Raw genomic sequence first — 24,003 nt, forward strand, 5'->3', positions numbered from 1 at the left:
GCGAATAAGAGAAATCTTCTATATGTCGTTGGCCATCGGATTCGTTTTCGGGTTTTTGCTTCGGATACTTCGGGTTGTAGACCTCGAGGATCACCGCTGCCAAGGAAGGGTAAACATCATCGTGTCCCGACAGAGAAAATTCATCCAGCAAAGCTGCATCATGATTTGATAGCTGGTTGAGATGATGATATCGCACGTACAAGCATTCCATAGTAACAACATCTACATGATTAAGTTAGGTGGGACAAAGCTGAATCCATATTGGACTATTTAACCTGCGCGATTTCTTTGCCTGTCCTTTGTTCAGTATATTTTGACTCCTGAACCATGTGCTGGAGCATTCTTTTACAAGCCGTTATAGTTTGGATTACTTGAGTCCCTTTCTTGCACCTGAATTCGCTTTTATTTGCCTTTCCGGCCTTCGACAAGGCTCTGCCTGTCTTGATATCCCCCTATTTTCTAAGGTCCGGCAAATTTGAATGTTCATATAGCTACATATATTTACCTAGATCTCGAGGGGACCCCGACATCTAACCGGCAAAATGGAGTCTTCCTGGGACTGTACTCTAGAAACCTGCCCGATTGAATATGCCGTGTTTGGCTACCGTCCGTCGCTTCCAGCAAATATCATTTTCACCGCTCTCTTTGGCCTCTGTGCGCTCACCCAGGTGGCTGAAATGGGCATATTTCGAAGCTATACGTTCTCCATACCTGTTATACTCGGCGGTATATGTGAAGTGGTGGGATACGTGGGGCGTATATTGCTCTACGATAATCCCTTTAGTCAGGATGCCTTTCTTATACAAATATGTTGCCTCACAATCGCACCTGCATTCTATTCAGCCGCGATATATTTCTGCATTGCGGATATTGTTAAACTGCTTGGGCCTGAAGCGTCCCGACTGAAGCCACACCACTACGCTTGGATATTCATACCATGCGACGTGATCAGTTTGATTCTACAGGGTGCCGGAGGAGGGATCGCCAGCGTAGCATCCCAAGAGAACGAAGACCCCACCACTGGGACGAATGTTATGGTCGCCGGACTGGTATTTCAAGTCTTCAGCCTTCTCATGTTCATTCTTCTCACCTTGGAGTTCCTCTGGCGGGTTCGAAACAAGCGACCAAAGAGCATTAGCGACGAAAGTATTAAGGAGAAATCGTCATCGAGACATCAGAAATTCCTGCTTTTTGGAATTCCGTTTGCTCTTGCTATCCTGTGCATCTTTATTCGATGCGCGTTCCGGGTCGCAGAATTGAGCAACGGCTGGACTGGCGAACTGATCAAACACGAAGATACCTTTATCGCGTTAGAAGGAGCGTAAGTTCTTTCACCTAAACCTGAATCCCTTCCGGACGACAACTGATATAGATATTCTCCAGGATGATTGCGGTTTCCGCGGTTGCGCTTAACATTTCACATCCAAAACTCCTTTCGTCCTAGGCGTCGTGTGTTGTTTGTGGGCTTGGAAAATTGGTTTTGTAGCTTTTGCGCTTGACTAGCATGAATGGAATTATGCATACCTGGAGAAAATATAATTAGATGCATTGGTACGAATTTCGAATAGTTTTTCATACGAAAATTCAAAAAGGATGGTAATAATGGCGTTATGGAATGCATGATCTGGACGCTCTAATAATTGCTGGCAATGGCGCTTTTTGTTTTATAGTTGCATGCACGATAACTTGCAAGGCCCGGACCTTGCTGACTCAGCCATAGCGTCACCTCGGGAAGGCCAGACAACTTCAGATGATGCGGAGACTTCTGAAAGAACAATGAAAACTGTGCCTATTACTCCATATCCGTGCATGCTGACAGTTTATCCCATAGGATATAAAGGAATTGTTTCCTGTCCACATGGTGGAATTAAGTTTTACGGAGCAGGATCGCGCGTGTCTGAATCCTTGTGGCCGTAGTTAAGCCCTTCTCCGTCTTGGCCGAACTGGAGCGTTCCATTCCTCTCAGTGAGCTTGTGTCCGAGTTCCCACAGCAGCCATGGCGACTCGACCAACATCGCGTCTATTTGTCCTGACGGGCATGGTTGTCTTTTTTATATTGACAATCACATTCTTCCGACAACCAGCTCCACTGAGCCCTAAACTTCGGGCTCCGGGCCACCTGGGCAAGTCCTTACCGAGCGTTGATGTATCAGACCGAATGTTGGAGGGGAATATAGTCATGCCCCAATTGGGCAATGCGACTGCTAAGTAAGGACTTTCTCGCGGCTCAATTAATCCTCGTCGCCGATGCTGCGGTTCGAACTCGAGGCTGATGGGAATCCCCCATTTTTTTTTTTGCTTGCTAGAGCCGAACTTGGACGCGCATCTTGGAGATTGTTGCATACAATGATGGCTAGGTTTCCAGAAAGTCCGTCGAAAGAGGAGCAGGATGCGTTGCGATCATATATCTATCTATTTGCGAGGTTATATCCATGGTGTGTGGGGTTTTCCTTTTTACGGAGTACGAATAGTGATGGGCCCGATGCTGATGTTATTGACCGTTTCAAATTAGTGGTGAATGCGCCGAACATTTTCAGCAACACTTGAAAAAGTTCCCCCCTCAGGTATCCTCTCGCAATGCTGCTGCCGGATGGGCGTGCCATGTCCACAATGAAGTCAACAAGATGTTGAAGAAAGACGAGTTTGATTGCACAAAGTTGGGAGATTTTTACGACTGTGGCTGTAGCGACAAGCATGAAGATGAAGGGAAGCCGAAGCAGAAAGGAGAAATACCAGCAGGTAGATTGAATCAATTGACGAACCTTGGACGGGAGTTTAACACTGACGCGCTGCTGCCAGTTGAAATCAGTGCTGAGCCGTAGGTGTACCCAGTCTTTTTGCGAATCAGTGAAAGTGAACGAATGCTCATTGATTATAGGCAAACAAATGGATAAATGAATCCTTTTGTCCTTTTTTTCTTGTACTTTTAACGAGATGTATCACCATTACGGCATCCGTAATTTAGGGTTGGGCAGGACATTTGAAACCAGGCTACGCAAGGAGCTGGAACCGTTTTGTCTTAAATACGGGCGGGAAGAGTTGTATTCGGATCGTTGCTCTAATTTAAGAGACTGGAATGAGCGTGAGGAAATGGCATTATGTGGTCAGGTTGTTGGATATAGTCGACATGGCCACTGATCCCAATATCCGGTTCACATCTGGCAGACACTACTGCAACATGATTAGTATCAGGAATGCCACTCCCAAGAACGGTGTTTTTCGGGAACCGAATGTCAAGGAAACGATAATGCAAATACTCAAAAACTTTGAGACTCGGAGAGATGACGGATGGTGTTATAATATGTATCCTTGGCTATGGAAGCAGCGTTACTTTGCAAGTCCTGAGTATCAATGCGCCACGTCGCAACTGAGCGGAGGGCAATGATCACCATAGATAACTCAATATTGGCCTGGAACAGCTCTCCATTCATGTTTCATTGACTGTTGGTTAGTGGTGGCTTTGCGACGCAGTAAAAGAGGCCAGTCCAGGGTCCACTGGCACTACTATGCTTGAGCACAAGAGCTTAATGTTTCAACAGTCTAACCAGTCTTCTTAAGCTCCTTCAAGCTGGCGTTTTGTGCGCCCGACAAATGGAAATCCTCGCCCGGGAAACGGGGGGCTGACAGGCTGTGCATTGGCAAGCTGGGAGCATTTCTGGCGGCGCCAAGTAGGGACACTCGGATTGTAGTTTCACAAAACGCCTTTAGATATATAAAGTGCCACAATGAGAGTCTAGGTGCTTTGGACGGAGCTTCGATCCTTGTTGCACTTTGCATGAAAAGTGTACGCACTGTTGATAACTTAACCGCCGCAGCGGTTCTGTGGCTCAAGACCTGGGAGTTTTCATGATCGGTTGTAAAATAACTGCCTGGTGGCGCACGGGTAAGATGCATCCAACTCGATGTCACTGGAATGCAATGATGGTGGTCTCCCGAGCCACCCTTCATCGTGCAAAGCTTTCGACAACAAAACTGAGCTCGCAGGCGTTGCTCGAGGCGCGTGACGGCATGTGACGAAGAAATTTGCATCAAGAACAAGGTTTTATTCCCCCCCTTTTCCAGACAGAGCTGCGGGCGCAGAAATCAAGTGCGGATGATGAGTTCGTGACCCGCAGCCACAGTTGGTTTGATAATGCAAAAACATAATCACCTGAGCATCGCATGCTGACTCGCCAAGAAAAGCTGCATCTAAGCGCCCGGGCGCTGAGGGAATGAGAACTTCGCACCACTGCTCACTTTTACGGAGTACTCCGTACATTTTTGATATTTGTCCAAATCCTCAAACGCAGGACATGCTTGAAGTGTGAGTTGCCCTGGGTGCTCCACAGAGAGGTGATTGGACAAATGGGCGGGTTATCCGACGCATGAATGGTCAGAAACCGGCCCCGGGAGGCTGTCTTGACTGCCCAACCAACAGCCCAATGGCACCACCCCCCCTTGCAGCCGACATTGCTGCAGCAACGCGTCTTCTGACCCTGGCCGGCTGAGTTCCCAACACCCTACACAAAAGCGGAATGGCCCGGTATCATGATCTGTGGGGGATCGAGGGTGGAGTCAGAACACCAATATTTCCTGGATTTCGAGGGCAAGAGTGCAGGCGACGCAGCGGAAAGTTGTCCAAAGCCGGACGTCGTGGCTGGGAGGGATCTTGTAGCATTTCAAAAGGGCGACGGAGCATGCAGCATCGAAAGTTGGGGGAGAGAAGGGTCAGCAGACCTGCATGAGTCGTCTCATTCCATTATCGCTCGCATTTTTGGATACTCCGACGAGTCTTCTGAGGCGACGATCCTTGAATAAACATGTACTCCGTGGTTGTCGAGAGCATTATACTTCGTGCTGTATGGTAGTATTTAACGACTGTCGCACCCATACTCCGTACTGTAGCAAATATCCCCTCGTCAGCCGTGCTTAATCTCTCTTCGCAGGAGCCGAAGCAACAGGACTGAAACTCCTGAAGATTGCTGGGCGGATTATCGTGAAATCGAGCGATACGAAGATTGGTGCTCGACTTGCGACGTGATAGGCTGCGGGCCGGCATTCCCTGTGGCTAAGATTAGTGCAGGACCTCCGGGGTTGATCAAGTCCAGGCGCCAAAAGGCGTTGCAAGGGCAGTGAGGAGAAGCAAAAAGAAGCACAGAGATCAGAGGCGAAGAGGGCTGTGGGAGGTCCTGTTTATTTTTATAATTTTTTTTTTTTTATTTATCGTGGCCTCCCCATCCTTATCGACTCCTTATCGTGTCACTTTTGCGCTTGTTACTCCTGTCCTTTGCATTGTTTGGTCGCCCTGTTCTAAAAAATTTTTGTTGTTAGGCAGCTTTTCGTCTTCACTTTTTTTCTCACCCTTCCCGCCTCACACTTTAATTTCCCAAACCCATTCTCTTCTCTCACCGACATTACACTCCTCGACCACTGACAGGGCGCTTTTGGGATCCTCTATCCCCACCTGCGTCGCATCCAGCACCTCAAGGAGCCCAAGAAGGTGAAGTCGCCCTGTCGTGTCGGGTGTATATCCCCTCTGAGTCTCTTTCACCATGGTGTCCTTTCAATGCGAGGTGAGTTTCGTCCCCATTCCGCGTCGATTTCTCTTACCGAATCGCCGGAGTTACGCAATGACTCATGCTAACGTGGCATTTCTTCCACTTGTTGGCTGCAGGCCTGTGGTGATGTCTTCACCAAGAAGAAGCTCGACCCTCACCGGGGCCAGTGTCGCGGCGCGACCTTTTCCTGCCTCGATTGCATGGTGCACTTCAAAGGCACGGAATACAGATCGCACACGGTACGTTATATGCCTGTCCGCTCAAGACATCATTCCCGCACTTCTGCGGCTGCTGCCTGGTTGTTTCTTTTGTGCCTTTTGCGCGCGCGTGTAGTTCTCGCGTTACCCTGCATACCGTGGGGACCAATGGATTTTTTTGGCCGAGTATCGATCGGTCCTGTTGCGCATGCGCTGGCAGGGCCGGATGATTCGTGTGCCCTACACACGAACAGGCCCCCCATCGCAACATTGCATCTCGTGATTTGCTTGAATGCTATGGTTGCGTATCCCAGCTAGATGTTATTGGGCAGTGCTGAATAATACCCTGCGCCGACAGGATGCGGGGATAATTGCTTTGTTTTTTTGGATTCTATTCATTTTGATGTTTTATGAAATATCATGATGGAGAACAAAAACTAATTGACGGCGGCCTGCCTGGTCGTTCGATGTCTTGACAGTCATGTATGTCTGAAGCCCAAAAATACCAGGGTGCTTTATACAAAGAGAAGCCTGCCAAAGGCCAGAAACGCAAGAAAACCGTGACCATTGCCGATACCGTAGCAGCAAAAGGCTCTCGTAATCCTTATGTCGAAGACGCTCCGGACGTCGATGATATCAGACCACCTCAAAATGAAGCCCCTCCCCCTGCCCCGAGTCCTCCGCCTGCGACCGCATCCTTGCCACCCGCTGCCTCATCGAAGAAGGAAGAGAAGAAAGACGAATCTTTGAACGTGTTTGAATTTCTTGTCCCTGAGGATGGTCGCAATGCGTCTAAGGTCTCCTTGGGAGGAACAAAGGAGCAGATGAAGATGGTCAAGGACGCACCAAAGCTTTTTGATGTACCCAAGGAGCTTGCACGCCTTACAGATGGTCGGGAGGATGACGAATCTGTCTACGATGTTGCATACGAGGAAAATGGCTTCTCGTATGGTGCCGGTCCCATTCCTCCTGCTCCATACAACCAACCATCGAATATATCCATGGAGTTTTTGACGCCCGTCCCCGGATATAAGAGCAAAGGTCGATCTAAGAAGGACTATCCGCCTTCTCTAGAACTTAATCGAACAAACAGCGATAAGAAGAGAAAGCGAACAAATCCAGAACACATGGTCACCCCGGCAAACCAGACCAAGTTCGAAGACGACATCTCGATGGAGGATGCTCCTTCAAGCATGCTGGTCAATGCGCCGACTCCGGCTCTTAACCACTCAGGCCTTACTGGAGGTTTAAGCCGGATGACCACGAGGTATTCACAGAGCCCAGATTCGCCCGATTACAGGAGTGACCGTGAATATCTAAATGGAGACCGTTATCCCCATCCTGTATCACCGATCAAGCGAACTCGCCGGGCAACCAGAGATCCAAATGACGAAAATGGTCTTGGAATTTCCGTCAAAGGCCGTTCAGGTAAGCTTATGTCAATACTGGGTGGCAGCACCACCGGTATTACCGCCATAGGAGGCATTAGTAACGATCCGACTTTAAAAGCTATCGTTCGTACCCGTCGGCGCAGCACACCTGACGGCGAAAAGGAGCAAGTCATCCATGTTCGTAAACAAAAGCGTCACCGTGTTCGGCAACCTGAAACCGTGAAAACCTCCAAATCAAAGCATAGGACGAACGATATTCCGGCTGCGAATGATGAGGGTGAGTGGGATGATTTCGAGGATGAACGGCCGCGACGACTCAAAGCAATCGAATATAAGCGGCAGACCGACTCTGAGGACCGGTCGCGTTCTCCGCGTCAGGGCTCTACGTCCAAACCCAAGGAAGATAACCAAATCGTTATTTACAAACATGGCAAAGATGAGTCCGAAGACCTTGACTTGCTTAAGCGCGAGAAGGCCAATGTCTTTTTATCGCTTGTGAACAAGGGCCCTGAAAGCGAGCGAGGCTGCTCGATTCATAAGATTCTAAAACGTTTCCACCGTGATAAGTCTGCCTCCCTGGGTTCGGAAGAGCAAGAATCGAAGGAAGGTGGAGAGCGGGGGAGAGGTCGAGGTCGGCGAAGGAATCGAGGGCTTGACAAGGAGAAGAAAGATGAGGAAGAACAGGATTTGTGGAGGATGTTGAGGTTGAAGAAAAACGACAGGGGAGAAGTGGTCGTCTTTTTGCAGCCGAATACTTGATTTACCTTCTCCCCCCCCCCCTTTTTTTTCCCCCCTTGGAGCGATTCGTCCTTTCGATTCGATGCAAATGTGGTGTCTTGTACTTTTTAAGCATGTTCACTTATTTGATTAATTTTTTTGGGATCCTCTCTTAATTTCTTGGACTGCTCCGTCCCCTTAATAGTCTCCTTCGGGGTTGGTGGTTTCTATCATTGGGCTTCTTGTGTCCTAGTATTGTTTGCTGTTGTATAAAATGAGGCGTACGGAGTAGAGCTGTAGTCAGTTATACCACTTCTATGCATGGCGTGAGATTTTTGTTTTCCTAGTTTCTCAAACGCACCCATCGCTGCTTCGAGCTCGTTCGAAACCCCTTCAGTCTTCGCAACCCTCGTGGCTGATACGGATATGGATTTACATTTGTAGTTAAGCAAGTTAACTGTTTTCCTTGACTTAATTCGGATGCAGGCGGCATACGGAGTACCGATGCAGGGACGGAATCCAGAAAAGAGATCAACTCCTCTCGCGAGACCTTGGCCACTTAAAGGTATGGAAGGTTGGAAGCATGAATGATTGAGTCACACAGTCTGGCCCTTGCAAACGTCACCAGCTCAATTTGATCACGGAGTATATACGAAGCAAACTATGTACCCGCAATTCTGTGGGGCTGACGAGTCAAGAGTATCGCGTTTTCCAGAAATATGAAGTTAGAGTGGCTGGATAAGTTCTGTGCCGTTTCAAGTTAGCTAGAGTTCGATTCTACGCATCGAATATAGCCTGTAAAGAGGAAATGATCAAAAGACATCGAATTCTTCGACTGATGATGACGATGCGCGATGTTGAAAGATCCGAAAAGAGTTTGGGCTTCCTAAACCCGGTTCGACTGGACTTGCCGGCTAGTCGGCTTGGCAGCGGGCTAAGCAAGGCTGCTTGACGCCACCTGCGCGCGATGACTCAGCAAGCGGGCTGTTTGCCTCCAACTCCAATTATCAGAAATCAACTCGAGTGTGGAATTCGCCCTCTCCTTTGTTCACTTATCTCTCCTTAACGCCCAAAAGTTTTTATATTCTTTGTTATTCATTCTTTGCGTAATTTTTCTGCTTCTTCTTTTCTCTTTTTTTTTGCCCCCACTCTTCACAGAGGCTGTTTTTTTGAAGCCTCCAGAAACTTTTCTTTTTACTCGATTAACGTTCCTCCACATCTGTCAGCAGTGAAAGAAGAATTAACTTGTTCTTCCTCCATTTAAAAAGGAATCTAGCATCGAATATTTCCGATCCGTCACAAAAAAAACTCAAAGAAGCACTGCAACGAAGTAACGCGAGCCGATACGCCGCACGCAGATCGTCGAGAATGTCTACACATATCTCTCAGATTGCGGAATCGCAAGATGGAAATGAGCTGAGACACAACGATTCAAGCAGAGGCGGTCGAGGAACACGTAGGAGACGTAATAGGAACCGTGGTGGTCATGGTGGACGTGACAGGAGTGGTGTTGCTCATCATACATCCGGCGGGGTTCGCGGTTCACGCCCTTCAGGGAGAAGTCGAGGGAGAGGTGGTAGACGGGGTGATGGCGAGGCAAGAAGAGCACAGCATATTAGCGCTGCACGAGTGGACCCAGGTTCTGGAAGAATATTCGCTGGACGATTGACGAGACCCGATGAATTGGAATATGCAAACGATCGCACGCCTCAGGGAACAAATGATAGTGTTGAGAATGGCCCCGCATCCTTACGAGCAGATGCTCCGGAGTTTGTGCCTGGAGCTCCTTCAAAAGCTTCACCTTCAACCGCCCTTGATTCCCACCCACCAACGCAACGTAAAGCGAAACAACCCAGAAACCCCAAGACGAAATCTACCGCGGACGATATTGCTACTCGTACACACGAAGATATACAGAATGGATTCTACGAGTGTCCAATTTGCACATCTGAATTGGGAAGAAGATCAAAAGTATGGTCATGCAAGCGCTGTTGGACTGTTTTTCACTTGAGTTGCATAAAAAAGTGGTCGAACAATGAAGGATCAGCAATGGAACGCCCACGAGGCGACGATGAGGAGAACACAGAAGCATTGCGGCCTCGATTATGGAGGTGTCCCGGTTGCAATTTGCCGCAAGATGTTATGCCGTCGATTTACAGCTGTTGGTGTGAAAAGGAGATCGACCCTCGACCATTACCCGGCTTGCCTCCACATTCTTGTGGTCAAAGCTGCTCGAAGTCTCGCAACGGTTGTCCACATCCATGCAATTCAGTCTGCCATGCTGGTCCATGCGCCTCTTGTCAGGCCATGGGGCCAACTCAGCGATGTTTCTGTGGACGACATGAATCTACAAAGAGATGTGTGGATACAGATTACGAAAACGGATGGAGCTGCATGAAGATTTGCGGCGAGCTACTATCCTGTTTGCGTCACAAGTGCCAGCGTCCTTGTCACGAAGGCCCGTGTGGTGCTTGTGAGGAATCCGTCCACGCTAGGTGCTATTGCGGGAAGGTCACGAAAGATATGCCATGTAGGGAGACGGGAGAGGAGAAATACAGTGAACGCGAGATTGAAATGGAAGAAATTTCCGGGGAGATTTCAACGTGGACCGGGTCATTTGATTGCACGTCCATTTGTGACCGTGTCTATGATTGTGGCCTGCATCGCTGTCAGCAATCATGTCATCCTCAGAGTCGGGCAGTGCCGCACTGTCCAAGCTCTCCAGATGTTGTTAAACATTGTCAATGTGGAAAATCACTTCTCTCTGATATCCCAAATGCTAAAGCGCGGACTTCGTGCGAAGATCCGATCCCCACATGTGAGAAACCTTGTGGGAAAGTGCTGCCGTGCAAACATACCTGTCCAAAGGTATGTCATAGCGGTCCTTGTCCGCCATGTTTCCTTTCTGTTGACATCAAATGTCGCTGTGGGCGTACATCATCGAAATCCCTCTGCCATCAGGGCTTTGGTGAGCCTCCTCAGTGCATGCGCGTTTGTAAAGCTCCAATGAACTGTGGCAGGCACACATGCGGGGAACGATGCTGTCCAGGCCAGCGCCAGTCAATAGAACGGCAAGCCGCTAAGCGAAAGCTTAAGCCATTCTCTCTTCGTCCTCAACAGATGGTTGAGGAGATTGAAGCGGAACATATATGCACACGAGTATGTAACCGGACTCTAAAGTGCTCCAAACACAATTGCCGGGAATTATGCCATAGAGGTGTCTGCAAGACTTGCCCTGAGGCCATTTTTGAGGAAGTCTCATGTCACTGTGGTAGGACAGTTCTTCAACCACCGCTTCCTTGCGGAACAACTGCTCCGGCATGTCATTACGACTGCGAGCGGCCGAAGCCCTGTGGTCATCCGCAAACCCCTCATACTTGTCATATGGACGATGAAAACTGTCCGAAGTGTCCGTACTTTGTGGAAAAGAAGTGTCTCTGTGGAAGAACGTCGTCCAAGCAACCATGTTCGCAGTCTAACGGCCAATGTGCTTTCATATGTTCAAAGCCCTCCAAATGTGGCGCCCATACATGCCAGCGGTTCTGTCATAGGCCGGGAGAGTGCTCGGATTCGAACAGCCCTTGCCAGAAGACATGTGGAAAGCGTCTCAAAACTTGCGGACATCCCTGCCAAGAGCGCTGCCATGCTCCGTATCCTTGTTCCGAGTCCACTCCATGTCGATCTCGCGTTTCTATTACCTGTGCGTGTGGAAGGCTCACGGAGGAAAAGAAATGCAGCTCTACTCGCGAAAAGCCGAGAACCTCTGATGAAAAATTAAAATGCGATGATGAATGTGCGCGTCTAAAACGAAACCGTGACTTGGCTTCCGCTTTGAATATTGATATAGATCCGGTTACAACTACAGCTGCCAATCCAACTGTAGGGCCACAGGACTCGGATACTCTGCCATATTCGGACGATACCCTCGACCTGTACGTTCAGCTATCCTCCTCTTCGACATTGGCTACCCTTCAGGGCTATGAAGCAAGCCTTCATGCACTCGCTACCCAAGACTCGCAAAAATCGAACCGCTTTCCACCATGCCGTTCCCAACTTCGTGCCTTTATCCATTCTCTTGCCGGGGACTGGGGATTCCAATCCGAAAGTTTTGACCCGGAGCCAGTTCGCCATGTTTTTGTGTACAAAGCTCCGGGGTGGATCTCACCAGGTGTCGCTGCCGCCGGCCAAACGAGGATTGGCATTCGTGGTCTAAGCGTCATTGAGTGTATTAAATTACGAGAGCGTGAACGCGCAAAGGAAAAAGAAGCTAGGAGAGCAGCCGCTGAAAAGGCAAGACATGAAGCTGAACAACTGAACGATGAATGGACAGTCCTGGAACAGAAGGATGAACATGGGTGGTCGAGAGTTGTATCGAAGAAGAAGCCACAGTGGTGGAATGATAGTGATATTCAGAAGCTTGCACCGAATTTAGCGCAGACTGGACCTGGCGAAGGTAGCAGTATGGGACTGAGCAGTGGCAGGTTTGGCAGTCTCATATTGAAAAGTGGTGTCGGTAGGGGAAAGGAAATGGATGGATCAAGTTCACGTCCTTCTTCGTCAGGGGGTCGAAAGAAGCCGGCTAGCGATGAGGAGGTCGTTGATGATTGGGAGGAGGAGATTGAAAAAGAAGAGAAAGCAGGAGAGAAAGAAAAAGAGGAGGAGAAAGAGAAGCAGGAGCCGTCTGATGTCCTTGCGCCTGATCATCAGCCTTGGGATTGGGCTTCTGAAGGGGAAGGCGAGTCATATATTGTCGAAACCGGGTTTCCAATCGTTGGGAATTGATTCTCCTCTGGGAAAGGGTGCAGATAGCGCTGGTGAAACGTTGACCTGTGGTGCACAGGAGGATTTAGGAAATATGTAGTTACTCCATACTCCATGCTCCATAGAGGCGGTATCAATACCAAAGGTGTCAGAGGCTTGATCATTTCTTTCTCGCCCCGTACTTAATTCTTTGAATTGAATAATATGGATGTTGGAATATCTTGGCGTCTATGGCACTATACCACGCAACATCCATCAGCTATAGGTTCTCTGTCGTGGACGACCCATCTGGTGAGCTACCGGACTTGCAGTCTCCCATCTCAACCACTCAAGCATTATCCTTGCAGTTGAAGGATCTGGTAACTGATCAAAGGTGCACGGAGTAGTGGATAGATAATCCCTAACATGGAAAAGACTGAGGAGTGCATTTATTCATGTTGATTTGAATACGAAAGCCGCACGAGTTTAATTTCCCATGGTTGGTTTGCTGGGCTTGGAGGCTTTTCGAGGTACCCGGATTTTATTCACTCTCGGCAATCTATTATTATGCAGTATTATTGCACTCAAAGTTTTGTAACTAGAACGTGGCTGTAACGCGGAATATGTACGGAGTATATAGCTAGAGCAATCGGGTTGTCTCTGGGCTGAACCTTGACAAGCAGGAAATCAAGAATGGCGGCTTTCGATCCTATAAGTCGGGTACCGAAGAAGATCAGGATTTTATCTCTGCGCAGAAAGTCAATGGATCCCGGTTGCTACCCGACTGCAAAGCTTGGGATCGGCCGAGCAATGGCTCTCGTGGTCAGGGATGATCCGGGGTAGCAAGGTAGCAGTAACAGGGATCGCTGGATGGAGCACACAGCACTCCCTGCGTTCTGAGCTGACTCTCGGACAGCTTCGGCGGCTAAAACTCACCGAGCATTCAAAACGCCGAGAATAAAATAATGATGGGCAGATTTCGTCGAGAGTTCTGTGGTTTGCCAACTCTTCTGAGTAACATGGGAATGGTTGAGTTAACTAATAGCATAAGCTTTTGGCCTTTTTTGAGTCTCGGGCAAACTGAGCACTTAGCTAACCATCGTCTCTCTGTAAATTTCTTCCAAGTCGCCTGCAAAAACCGGACCGACTTGCTGTCCGGTCATTGCTCTATTCTTCGTATTCTAAGTCTCCGGTTCGGCCAGCCAGTCATAAGGACTAACTAATTCTATCTGCTCTTCTCTTCACCAGTTCAAGAGACGCGATGCAACGTCCGCGTTAAGCTCGGGTTGCCGATCCGCTCGATATTTCTCCTAGACAAAGTATTGTTCTTCAGTGGCACGGGACTCATTCGTTAGTTAGTTAATGCAACGTTGATCCATCCAAGCCGTGGCTTTTGCACAAGGTTTCTCTTCCGACCCAGTGTCTTTACCCAGCAAACCGAACGGCCAAGCGACCGGGACCAACGTCCCCGCGGGACTCAGCGTTGCACGACCTTTTTACCCCAGGGTACTGGATCGCTTTCATTATTTAATACCAGGCACCCCGCGCGAAAAGCCGAAAGGCTTTTCCTCTCTCCTTTTCTCGGGATGCTACGTAGCTTGCTCATCATGATTTCTCCGGCTGTCCTTGCGCTGTGCGTTGGCTTTTACATCTTTTCTACCTTCGCCGATTTAAGTTGCGCAACGCCGATTAGACGCCATTCGTCTTACCCATGGCTGAATCAAGGCTCTGGTAGGCCTGATTCTGGCCAGGAGGTTGATGCTTGGGCGAGACAAGATGATCGACTGGGTGCGGTGGCGAGTGAGAGCTCCATATGTAGCGGATTTGGGGTTGATATGCTGAAGCTGGGTGGAAATGCTGCCGATGCTGTGAGTATTTGATCTACATGCTGATGGTCATACGCTGGATCTGGGGGCTACCTCTGGAACTGTGAAGTTTTGCGAATCGGGTGCTGATTTGGAATGGCCGTCACTGTAGATGGTAGCCACAGTCTTTTGTGTCGGAGTAGTTGGTATGTCGTGAATTTCGACATCTCCAAGCAAAAGCTGGAACTGAATTTTTCCCATAGGAATGTACCATAGTGGCATTGGCGGTGGAGGATTCATGCTTATTCGATCGCCGGATGACACATATGAGTTCGTCGACTTCCGCGAGACGGCCCCTGCAGCGGCCTTCCAGGACATGTACAACAACAACACCGATGCTTCGATTTTCGGTGGCCTAGCAAGGTAGGAGAAAATGCTCTGCGTCTACTGGATGGAGTCTGGAGGCTAAACTTCCACGCTCCAGCGGTGTCCCTGGTGAAGTTCGGGGACTTGAATATCTGCACAAGAAGCATGGGCTTCTTCCATGGCGCCTCGTGATGCAGCCCGCTATCCACACTGCCCGTTACGGATTTCCCGTCACCGAAGATTTAGTCCGTTACATGAGAGAGGCCACTGAAGGAAAAGAAGACTTCCTGACAAACAACCCGACTTGGGCGCTGGATTTTGCTCCTAACGGTACACGACTTGGACTTGGAGACACTATCACACGAAAACGATACGCAAATACCCTCGAAACGATTGCCAACTATGGTGCCGACGCGTTCTATTCCGGTGCTATTGCGGAGACCATTATCCAGGCTCTCCACGCACAGAATGGCACGATGACCTTGGAGGACTTGAAGAATTATACGGTCGATATCAAGGAAACTGCGCAGATAGATTATAGAGGATTCAAAGTCACGAGTACATCTGCTCCATCAAGTGGTGCAATTCTTTTGAGCACTTTGAATATTCTAGAAGGTTATGATGATTTTTTCGCCCAAGGAACTACGGATCTGAGCACTCATCGTTTAGATGAAGCAATTCGATTCGCATACGGTCAAGTTAGTCATCTCCAATAACACGCACTGATAGTAGCTATTTACTAATCAATTATGCAGAGAACACATATGGGAGATCCGCGCTTCGTCGAAGGACTTGGTGAGTTCCAGCAGGATATACTGAATAAATCCGTCTCCGCTCAGATTCGCGGTAAAATCTTGGATGAGCGCACTCAGAATATCTCTGCATACGAGCCATCCGGCTTTGAGATTCTTGAAACGTATGTGTAACAAGACCTATTAGACACAAAAGATGAATTTCTAACCATTCAGTAGTCCCGGAACATCTCATATTTCCTCTGCCGACCGCAACGGCCTCGCTATCTCTCTAACCACAACTGTCAACCTCTACTTCGGCAGCAAAGTCATGGTCCCTGAAACCGGCATAATCATGAACAACGAAATGAATGATTTCTCCATCCCAGGTTCCGACAACGCTTTCGGCTACCGCCCTTCCCCAGCTAACTACATTCGCCCCGGAAAACGCCCACTCTCATCCATTTGCCCAACCATCGTCACCCATCCCAATGGGACGATGTATTTCATCACCGGTGCTGCCGGTGGGTCTCGTATCATCACTTCTACCCTCCAAAGTGTCATCAACGTTCTCGATCGCCATATGACTGCTCCACAAGCCCTCGCTGAACCACGTCTACACGATCAGCTTGTCCCGAACCTAACAGAGGTTGAATGGTCTTTTGACAACTCCACGGTGGAGTTCTTGATCGACCGCGGACACAATATCACCAGGGTTGAGCACGCATCGAGCACGGTGCAATCTATCAGAGTATTGTCGAATGGGACATTTGAGGCCGCAGGTGAGCCGCGACAGCTTAACTCTGGTGGGCTAGCGATTTGATAAAACGAAAACGGGAAAAAAAGGCTATCGGGGTTGCAATTTTGCTTTTAAAATGCTTTACCCTCCGTATAGATCTGGTGTTTCTGCGCCTTGAATTTGGCGTGATCATGACTGTACATGAATCCATGAAATTATTATTCCCTACATACATCTCGAGAACGCTCGTGGCGATTTCTCTATATGCATGGATATATGCGAAGATAATACATATGACTATTCTGTTTTTATATAGATAACGACGTCCCCTTGCCCTGCAGCAAAAAAAGGAGTGAAACATGTGATGGTAGTATTTGAAAAGCTGAGAGCAGGATAGCCACCCTGTAATACTTCCTTCCCCTTGCAAGAGATAGGGCAAAAAAGAAATATATGACCAAGCTGAGACTCGAACTCAGGACCTTTTCGGTGTTAACGAAACGTGATAACCAACTACACCACTCGGCCGGCTTCATGGCAGAACCTCTCTGCCTAGCTCATATCGGAATTCCTGTGGCGATGGTCAATCTCGGATTTGGTGTGCGACTTTTATCATTGCGATTGACGATATGGACACATAGACACATTAAAAACCTATCAGCATAATTGGAAATTGCAAAGGTTCTAAGGTTTTTAGGTCAAGATAGAAAGCAAGATGAGTCATCTCTGGAGTCGCAAGCATTGCCAATAACCAAAGCGCGACAAACTCCTCATTTCGGCCTCAATGCGTACCGCACCAAGCCCCTTGCAGCTGAAATTCCCGTATTTGCGACTTTAATCGGGGCGCCGCCCGTCCGTGGTTGTTGAAGAGCGCTAACTAGTTAACTGACCCCAGTCTCTCGCGAGGTCCTTGCTCTACGCGTTGGATGTGAACTTTGCTACTTTACTCCGTAGAGGGATGACAATTCACCTTTGAAAATACCAGTGCCTGCAGTCAGTATAGGTTTCCTTACAATGGCCTCCTTTGCTCATGATGAAGCCCAGTACTCCTCATACTTCAAGCACGGCAGGACTTCTTCTCCCCTAGAGAAAGAATCCATTGCTCACGTAGATTGGACCACACGACGGTTCCCATATTAACTACAGGTTTCATATGTCCTCAAACTAAGAGAGTTATCCGGTATAGAGCCGCCAAATTCCCAAGGCCTGACACACTCTACGCTCCGTACCATCACGGATGGACCTCAGCCTCTAGTACGTGTAATGTAGGGCTATCCTTCTCTACCCGCCGTACTTTGCAGGTAAATAACGATTATTACTAGATTTTTGCCCCTTGAACCCGCAGAGATGAGGGAAGACCTCTCTCCCCTTTTCAAGCACTATGGCATCCCTTCGGGTTTTATCACCGAGCGATTGCATGGGGTCGCTCAATCAAGTGGCTCACGTTTCTCCCAAGATGGCTTTCATGGTATCTTTCTTTAGTTCCTTCATGCCCCTGAGAACATTCGCTTTTAGACCTCCTTCTCCGTCGCGTAGCTAAGCCTGACTTTGCCTGCCCCAGCGTCTTGGATTCAGACTCTTTGCAAATTCATTCCTATTAAAGAGGTCAAGAGCCAGGGCCTTTCCCCAAGAACTACCTATGAAATTATCAACATGCAAACTGGAGGCCGAAAATCACAGAGCCAATCAAACATCCTATGGCTGCGCAGTGGTTACTTTCTGAGCTGGCGTCCAGCAGCAGTCAAAGATGTAAACTCAAAAATGCCCAATTCCCAATCCCCGGGGCGTGTGACATTGATTTGTTTCGGGGCACCAGTGGCACTGAAGGAGCGCTTTCAGAGGCAGGCTAGTAGCGACACGTGGAAACAAGCAGTCGAACACCCGTTCCAACCGTGGCTGGTTGTACTGGAAGAATTATTCAAACAAATGGATTCTTAGGCTTGGAATCTAGCATCCGTCTTTAAGGGGATTGAAAGGGTGGGCTGAGCACAGTTGAGCATAATTTTCAAAACTGAGTTATTGTGTCCAGGAAATCTTGAATTCAGCTCAAGGAGCCGAATGGACCAGAAGCCAGCGGGAAGACGACAAAGCGGTTGATTTCACAGGCCTGCATAACCTTGCAAAGCATTGCACATACCTTAAGGAATCGCTTGATGCCATGGATCTTATACACGCAGATCTTGCTTTGCAATACGAGCAATATTTCAATCCGTTAGGATTGTCCTCAACGTCTTCATTATCTTCTTCGTCTTCTTCGACAACCCTTAACCCCAACCTGGGTAGCCACCAAATATCGCAAGAATTTTGGAAAAACCAAAGACATGCTTAGACACAAGAGAGGGCTATTCATGTCAACCAATTTGAGAATCACCAGCTTGGAAAAACGAATAAACAGTGCTATCAATCTGGTATGAATATGCTGTCTCCCCTTAGAGAGCAAGAAAACGAACTGATGAGTATACCACTGTTTCGGCAAGATATTAGGCCTTTAACCTAGTAGTTCAACGAGACAGTAAACTCATGCTGCAGGACAGCCTGACGATGGACACGTTGGCCACGGTCACACTGATATTTCTCCCTGTTGCGACTGTTGGTGTAGGTTTCTGTCTCCCCATTCACCTTGCAACATAAAAACTCGGATGCTGATTGAGACCTGCATTTCCACTAAGGAAAGACTGTTTTTGGGTCACAATTTTTGGGACTTGACACCGGCTCGTCACCGCCGCAACTTGAAGTAGCGAAGAATTTCTGGATCTTTTGGGTTGTACTTGCTGGCATTTCGATCTGCATCTGCTTCATGACAGTAATTGTGAGAAGGGCTCGGTTAGGCAGAATAGAGACCTGGCAAAGAAGGGCGTAGACCGGATGAATTTCCAGGAAGAAGATGTTGATAGCAAATTGCGCTGGTGCGGAGTTCAGCGGAAGTTGTAAGCATCGAGGCGGGCTGTCCAGAGTGTGGAAGGGAATAATACAATTTTCCGATCCGACACGCTTCCTGCCCAGAAATGGATGGATCCGAGTGGAGGCTGCCACAGTATTACTCTGCTCTCATTTCTACTCTGGAGACGGATTCATCCCAGCCAAACCGATGCTGCACCGAGGAGTCTATGGGCAAAGGCCAAACCAAGTCCCGCTATTTTCCCCGGAAACGGCCTGATCTTGCATCATGCCTCCCCTTCCCTCCCACCTCAGCTCCATCCTTCGGTTTGATCCAAGAGACTCTCGCTCTTGATCCGTTTCGCCTGCTCATTGCGACCATCTTCCTCAACCGCACCAGAGGCGAGGCAGCGATACCAGTGTTATACGATGTCTTTGAAAATTACCCAACTATTGGCTCCCTGGCCGATGCGGATGTTGACGGCCTCGTGGCAATGATCCGCAAATTGGGCTTCCAAAACGCGCGTGCCAATAAATGCATCTCAATCGCAAAGCTTTGGATGGTTTCTCCGCCAGTCAAGGGAAAACGGTTTAGGAAATTACACTACCCGGATAAGTCTGATGGCCTAGATATAAAACCTGGGGAAAGCATTGACGACGAGGATACCCGCATTGCCTGGGAGATCGCCCATCTTCCTGGCATTGGTGCCTATGCTATTGACAGTTGGCGGATATTTTGTCGTGATGTGCTCCGTGGTGTGGCTACAGATTGGAATGGAGCAAATGCTGAAGAGGGATTTTTGCCTGAGTGGAAATCAGTGCGCCCCAAGGACAAGGAGCTTCGTGCCTTTTTAACCTGGATGTGGCTCAAGGAGGGTTGGGTTTGGAACCCGGACACAGGGGAGAGAACACATGCCACGAAAAGGATACGGCGTGCTGCACGTCGAGGGGGGTTGGTTATCGAGAAGAATGGAAACTGGATCTTGGAAACCCCTTTGTTAAAGAAAGCCAAAGGATGTAAAAAAGGAAATAATACCAATCTGCCCATAGGCATATCTAGTGAACATAGACTCCGAACTGAAGCAAATATCTAGTTAAGATTTAGACACTTTGTCACCAAATTTCAAAGGGCGAGGGATTCATATTAAGAATACTCCGTACTGCGGCTCCCAACGGTATTTATCCCCTGGGTGGATAACTAAATATCGGTTGACTCTTGCACTGAGCGACCCAGAGCTCAGTCTTCGTCAGCACCTCGCGCCAGGGAGTTGATGTGTACCCCGGCGATTGGACGATCGTCGCACAATCGCGAGTGGTGTTTGGGGATTGAACAGCACAGCCAATCTCGGCGGGCAGAGGAAACGCATTGGGCTGCGACGCTATTTCTTCTGGAATCTCTGGCACAAGCGCCCTGTTCCAACATCGTTTCACTCACTGCACAGACACACCCTGAGCTTCTCCCATCATCCACCAACCACAGCGGAGAAACCTTGATGCAGCGCTTACTTTCCACACTGGCAACTTTGAGCTTCCTGAAATCAAGAAACCTATTCGTCGATCCCTAATGCCTGACGGCAGCCGCTTCGGTCACTCGCTTGGGGCTGGAACTTTCGGTGGCCAGCAGCGGCGGTCAGACTAGTCAACGAGTCATTGCGCCACGCCAGACACTCTCGCCCTCACCTCGATGGTTCTTCCCACGATACGATACTATGTCACCAAAGTCCAAACCGTCTATTCGCCATCGTGAACGGAACCGTCATCGAGACCAGGATAACAGCGAAGACGAAACTCCTCAAAAGAGCACCCCACGTCGCGTCGAGACCAGGGAACGCCGCCGACGGTCGTCCCACGGAACCTCCACCCGCTCATCCATAACCTCTACCAAAAAAAGAACTCGACGCTCCGATACCGCTCGCCACCCTTCATCCTCTACATCGAGTTTGAAAGATAAAAACAGCTCCATGCCTGGAGTCGAAGATTCCTACGCCGAGTCCCTGTTAAGTTCCAGGGCAGGGAGGCCGTACCCCTCGTTTTCAAAAGATCATTGCAAAGAGGCGATCGGGAGTCGAGAAAACGTGGGAATGCGAGTAAATATTTTAACCCCCGAGCCTACAGATATAACTGTTGAAAAATCGAGAGACGGCCGGCCGCCAAGTCGAAACAAGAATAACCAACAGAAGAGACAGAGCACAGCAACCAATACTACCCGTCCCCCAAGCCCACCTCTTACGAATGATGAAAATCAACCCTCGCGGAGGAGCACACCTAGCGTCAGTAAGGCAACGGAGATAAAAACACCCTCTGCAGGGAAGACGAGTGATGAAACAAAAAGGCCCAAGAGCCGAGCACACAGCACTAGGTCATCCTCCAGTCTGAAACGAGTATCTTCTGAACATGCTCAGAGGCATGGCGATAAAATACAAAGACCCGGCACTCCAGCGTCAAAATTCAACATTTTCGACGCATTTCAGATTCCCCACAGATCATCGACGGTTTCCTCAAGGCAGAGACAACAGACAAAAGATGATAGAGTGAGAAGATCAAGCAAATCTCAGGAGACAGTCTCGCCGACAACATCTGTCTCTGAAGACGAAACTGTCTTAGGACCTAGCAAACCGGCCACAGCCTCGAGATGCAAGACATCGTCCCCGTTACCCTCGCGGGCTAAGAAGCCTACAGATAGGTCTGGGACTCCTACCGGCGGGAGGTCAACTCCGGTAAACATCCCAATATCCAACGGGCAATCGACGCCTCGGGCGGCTAGTGTAAATCCTCCACCGCCCCCACCGCCTCCGGAAATACCACTGACAATACCCAAGGTTGATTATTTGTTACAACACGGAGGCTTGAATTATCATGTACCACGGAACTTTCTAGGTGCCGGCGAATCTGCAAATATGCCCCAGCAGCTTTTTGACCCGTTGAATGTTGGAAGTAGACTATTCGAACCGTTCTCTAAACTACTCGAGGACTACGGAACGGTAATGTCGAAGCGTGGCTCACTCGCCGTCGCAACTGGGTACAGATCCGTTGCAAGAAGGTTACTGGACAGGCTAGAGGCGGTTTTTGCGCGAGATATCTCGCAGGAAGTGTGTGAATGCATCATGTGCATTGAACATGAACCCTCAGAAGACGCCAGCGGAGTTAGTTGGGGCGAGGTTCTTGAGCTTGTCTCTGGTCGAAGCGACTTGCCCGCCTGGCCACCGTTCCAGATTCATACAGAGCCAGATGCAGCAGAAATAGGGAAGACAACACATGTACCCATGCAGAAACTCGATATTGATGTACCGAGGGAATTAAGAGAACACTACGTCCTCCAGTCACGGAAGACAAAGCAGGCTGTGGATGATTGGCTCTCTCGCCAATCCCAAGATTCTACCAGTGCACCAGAAATGATTGACGATGAAACTCTCGCTTTTGCCATGCTGACCTATCTCGAACCGGAGCAAAGAAGACTTTTTAGCAAGTTGCTTGACCTGCCCACATCACCCCCAGCTCCAAAACCGCTGACACCAAAGCCACGAGAACGCCCAGAGGCATTAGCCATCGCCGGGCCGGCCATTCAACGGCTGTACCGCCTTGCTTCGGAGCCACGCGACCCAGATACGGCACTTTATATGGTGAACAACCACAACATGCATCACGCCCTGGCTACCCTTTCCGCCATTAGCAACGATGAATGGGATATTCTCATTTCAGGTCGCTTTGATGGTTTTCTTCGAAGCGGCGCTGAAGACGATCTTCCACCCACTTCTGCTACAGCACCTCCACTAGACGGTAGAACTCGGTCCCCACGAAAGAACGGCACCAATAGTTCACGTCCAGCTAGCCAGCCGTTTGGCCGTCGAAACGGACCAGCTTCGTTCGGGGCGCCGATATCTGTTGATGAAGAAAACGAAATCGCCGCTTTGGCAGAAATTGAGCGAGATATCTATGTGGGCATGGAAGCTTTGGAGGATGCATTCGAAGCTTTGCACTACAAAGCTGAGGCTGTCCGCACTGCGTTGCGCGAGCGTAGTGCTGGGCTCGCCGTAGCTAGCCAAGCGCGTCGTGGAATCCCGGGTTATTTGGGTTCAGTTAGCCGAAGCCCAAACCCAGGATTCTCAGGATTTGGCGGCCATCCTGGTGGAATCGAGTGCGAGACGGACGACGGAATTGACGACGGGCTGTCCTCGATAGCACCGTCCGAATCTGCTAGTAACATTAGTTCTAGCCGAAGACGAAGACCGAAAAGACGAACTGAGAGGCGCACACCATCTGTGGTTGGGGAGGAAGATGAAGAAGACCACTATTTACATGTGCCCAAGCGAACTGGCACAGGAAGCTCTGGCAGAAGAAGGTGATTTATTCCTGACAATCAGAGCTCTGCCTCACCACTATCTTCTACTCTCTTTTTTCCCCCAAACTCTTTCGCGCCTATGTTTGGTTTCTTCCCGCTTTCATACGTCCCAGATTGCATTGGCCTCGGAAACTGCGAGACTCCATTGTTGGCCAAATATTATGAGAAATGATAAAATTACGACACCACGGTATGAAGGTTTAATTGTGCCTATCTTTTCCTTTTCTTTTTTTTATATTAAATTTTGGCGATTGCATTTGGCAGGTTTATATCTTGTTTGCTAGTTTCCTCCCAAGTTTCTAATCCAATTCCGTCCTCACTGTATCCTTCCCTCTTGTACTCCTGGCATCATGAGTTGTATTGCAAATCATAACTTCATTTGTTTTCCAGCAGGAAGTTATGTGTAATGCATGTTATGCAGCTGTATGCAGGATTGTGGTTTCTTCACCACCAAGTACTCCAAGTAACCAGACAAGTGCAAGTCATTGTATTTACTCACAATGCATTGTTGCAAGTCCCTGACAAGCATGTCTTACCAGTCAATTTAACTTCCAATTAACCTATCAG

General features: G+C 48.9%; 9 protein-coding genes and 1 non-coding gene across 10 annotated transcripts; 9 read left to right on the forward strand and 1 right to left on the reverse strand.

Moving 5' to 3' along the window:
- Positions 1-308: 308 nt before the first annotated feature.
- D8B26_002733 (uncharacterized protein) lies at positions 309-1,732 on the forward strand. The gene is made up of 2 exons (XM_003069190.2): positions 309-1,321; positions 1,384-1,732. Exons 1-2 carry the CDS (start codon positions 543-545, stop codon positions 1,442-1,444), a joined length of 840 nt encoding a protein of 279 aa, XP_003069236.1. The 5' UTR covers positions 309-542; the 3' UTR covers positions 1,445-1,732.
- Positions 1,733-1,996: 264 nt separating this feature from the next.
- D8B26_002734 (uncharacterized protein) lies at positions 1,997-2,894 on the forward strand (the record flags this gene model as incomplete). The annotated part of the gene is made up of 4 exons (XM_003069191.2): positions 1,997-2,208; positions 2,307-2,435; positions 2,513-2,818; positions 2,879-2,894. The coding sequence occupies 4 exons, from the start codon at positions 1,997-1,999 to the stop codon at positions 2,892-2,894; spliced, it is 663 nt and encodes a 220-aa protein (XP_003069237.2).
- Positions 2,895-3,076: 182 nt separating this feature from the next.
- On the forward strand, positions 3,077-3,385 carry D8B26_002735 (uncharacterized protein; the record flags this gene model as incomplete). The annotated part of the gene is made up of 1 exon (XM_066123934.1): positions 3,077-3,385. The coding sequence occupies one exon, from the start codon at positions 3,077-3,079 to the stop codon at positions 3,383-3,385; it is 309 nt and encodes a 102-aa protein (XP_065980009.1).
- Positions 3,386-3,836: 451 nt separating this feature from the next.
- D8B26_002736 (uncharacterized protein) lies at positions 3,837-8,249 on the forward strand. Its single transcript, XM_066123935.1, has 5 exons — positions 3,837-4,039; positions 4,183-5,552; positions 5,654-5,776; positions 6,214-7,162; positions 7,244-8,249. The coding sequence occupies exons 2-5, from the start codon at positions 5,532-5,534 to the stop codon at positions 7,882-7,884; spliced, it is 1,734 nt and encodes a 577-aa protein (XP_065980010.1). The 5' UTR covers positions 3,837-4,039; positions 4,183-5,531; the 3' UTR covers positions 7,885-8,249.
- A 961-nt stretch (positions 8,250-9,210) lies between these two features.
- Positions 9,211-10,523, forward strand: FAP1_1 (FKBP12-associated protein; the record flags this gene model as incomplete). Its single annotated transcript, XM_066123936.1, has 2 exons — positions 9,211-9,813; positions 9,890-10,523. The coding sequence occupies 2 exons, from the start codon at positions 9,211-9,213 to the stop codon at positions 10,238-10,240; spliced, it is 954 nt and encodes a 317-aa protein (XP_065980011.1). The 3' UTR covers positions 10,241-10,523.
- A 593-nt stretch (positions 10,524-11,116) lies between these two features.
- FAP1_2 (FKBP12-associated protein) lies at positions 11,117-12,780 on the forward strand. Its single transcript, XM_066123937.1, has 2 exons — positions 11,117-11,529; positions 11,580-12,780. The coding sequence occupies exons 1-2, from the start codon at positions 11,234-11,236 to the stop codon at positions 12,622-12,624; spliced, it is 1,341 nt and encodes a 446-aa protein (XP_065980012.1). The 5' UTR covers positions 11,117-11,233; the 3' UTR covers positions 12,625-12,780.
- Positions 12,781-13,891: 1,111 nt separating this feature from the next.
- Positions 13,892-16,484, forward strand: D8B26_002739 (uncharacterized protein). The gene is made up of 6 exons (XM_003069194.2): positions 13,892-14,450; positions 14,560-14,593; positions 14,651-14,810; positions 14,872-15,451; positions 15,509-15,669; positions 15,725-16,484. The coding sequence occupies exons 1-6, from the start codon at positions 14,169-14,171 to the stop codon at positions 16,305-16,307; spliced, it is 1,800 nt and encodes a 599-aa protein (XP_003069240.1). The 5' UTR covers positions 13,892-14,168; the 3' UTR covers positions 16,308-16,484.
- Positions 16,485-16,674: 190 nt separating this feature from the next.
- D8B26_002740 lies at positions 16,675-16,748 on the reverse strand. Its single transcript has one exon. It is a non-coding gene; the product is annotated as a tRNA-Val (tRNA).
- Positions 16,749-18,244: 1,496 nt separating this feature from the next.
- On the forward strand, positions 18,245-20,191 carry D8B26_002741 (uncharacterized protein; the record flags this gene model as incomplete). Its single annotated transcript, XM_003069195.2, has 1 exon — positions 18,245-20,191. Exon 1 carries the CDS (start codon positions 19,226-19,228, stop codon positions 20,189-20,191), a length of 966 nt encoding a protein of 321 aa, XP_003069241.1. The 5' UTR covers positions 18,245-19,225.
- Positions 20,192-20,806: 615 nt separating this feature from the next.
- On the forward strand, positions 20,807-23,957 carry D8B26_002742 (uncharacterized protein; the record flags this gene model as incomplete). Its single annotated transcript, XM_003069196.2, has 2 exons — positions 20,807-21,862; positions 21,917-23,957. 2 exons carry the CDS (start codon positions 20,807-20,809, stop codon positions 23,438-23,440), a joined length of 2,580 nt encoding a protein of 859 aa, XP_003069242.2. The 3' UTR covers positions 23,441-23,957.
- Between the last annotated feature and the right edge of the window lie 46 nt (positions 23,958-24,003).

The sequence above is a fragment of the Coccidioides posadasii genome, chromosome 2 (genome assembly GCF_018416015.2).
Source record: "Coccidioides posadasii str. Silveira chromosome 2, complete sequence".
NCBI lineage: Eukaryota > Fungi > Ascomycota > Eurotiomycetes > Onygenales > Onygenaceae > Coccidioides > Coccidioides posadasii.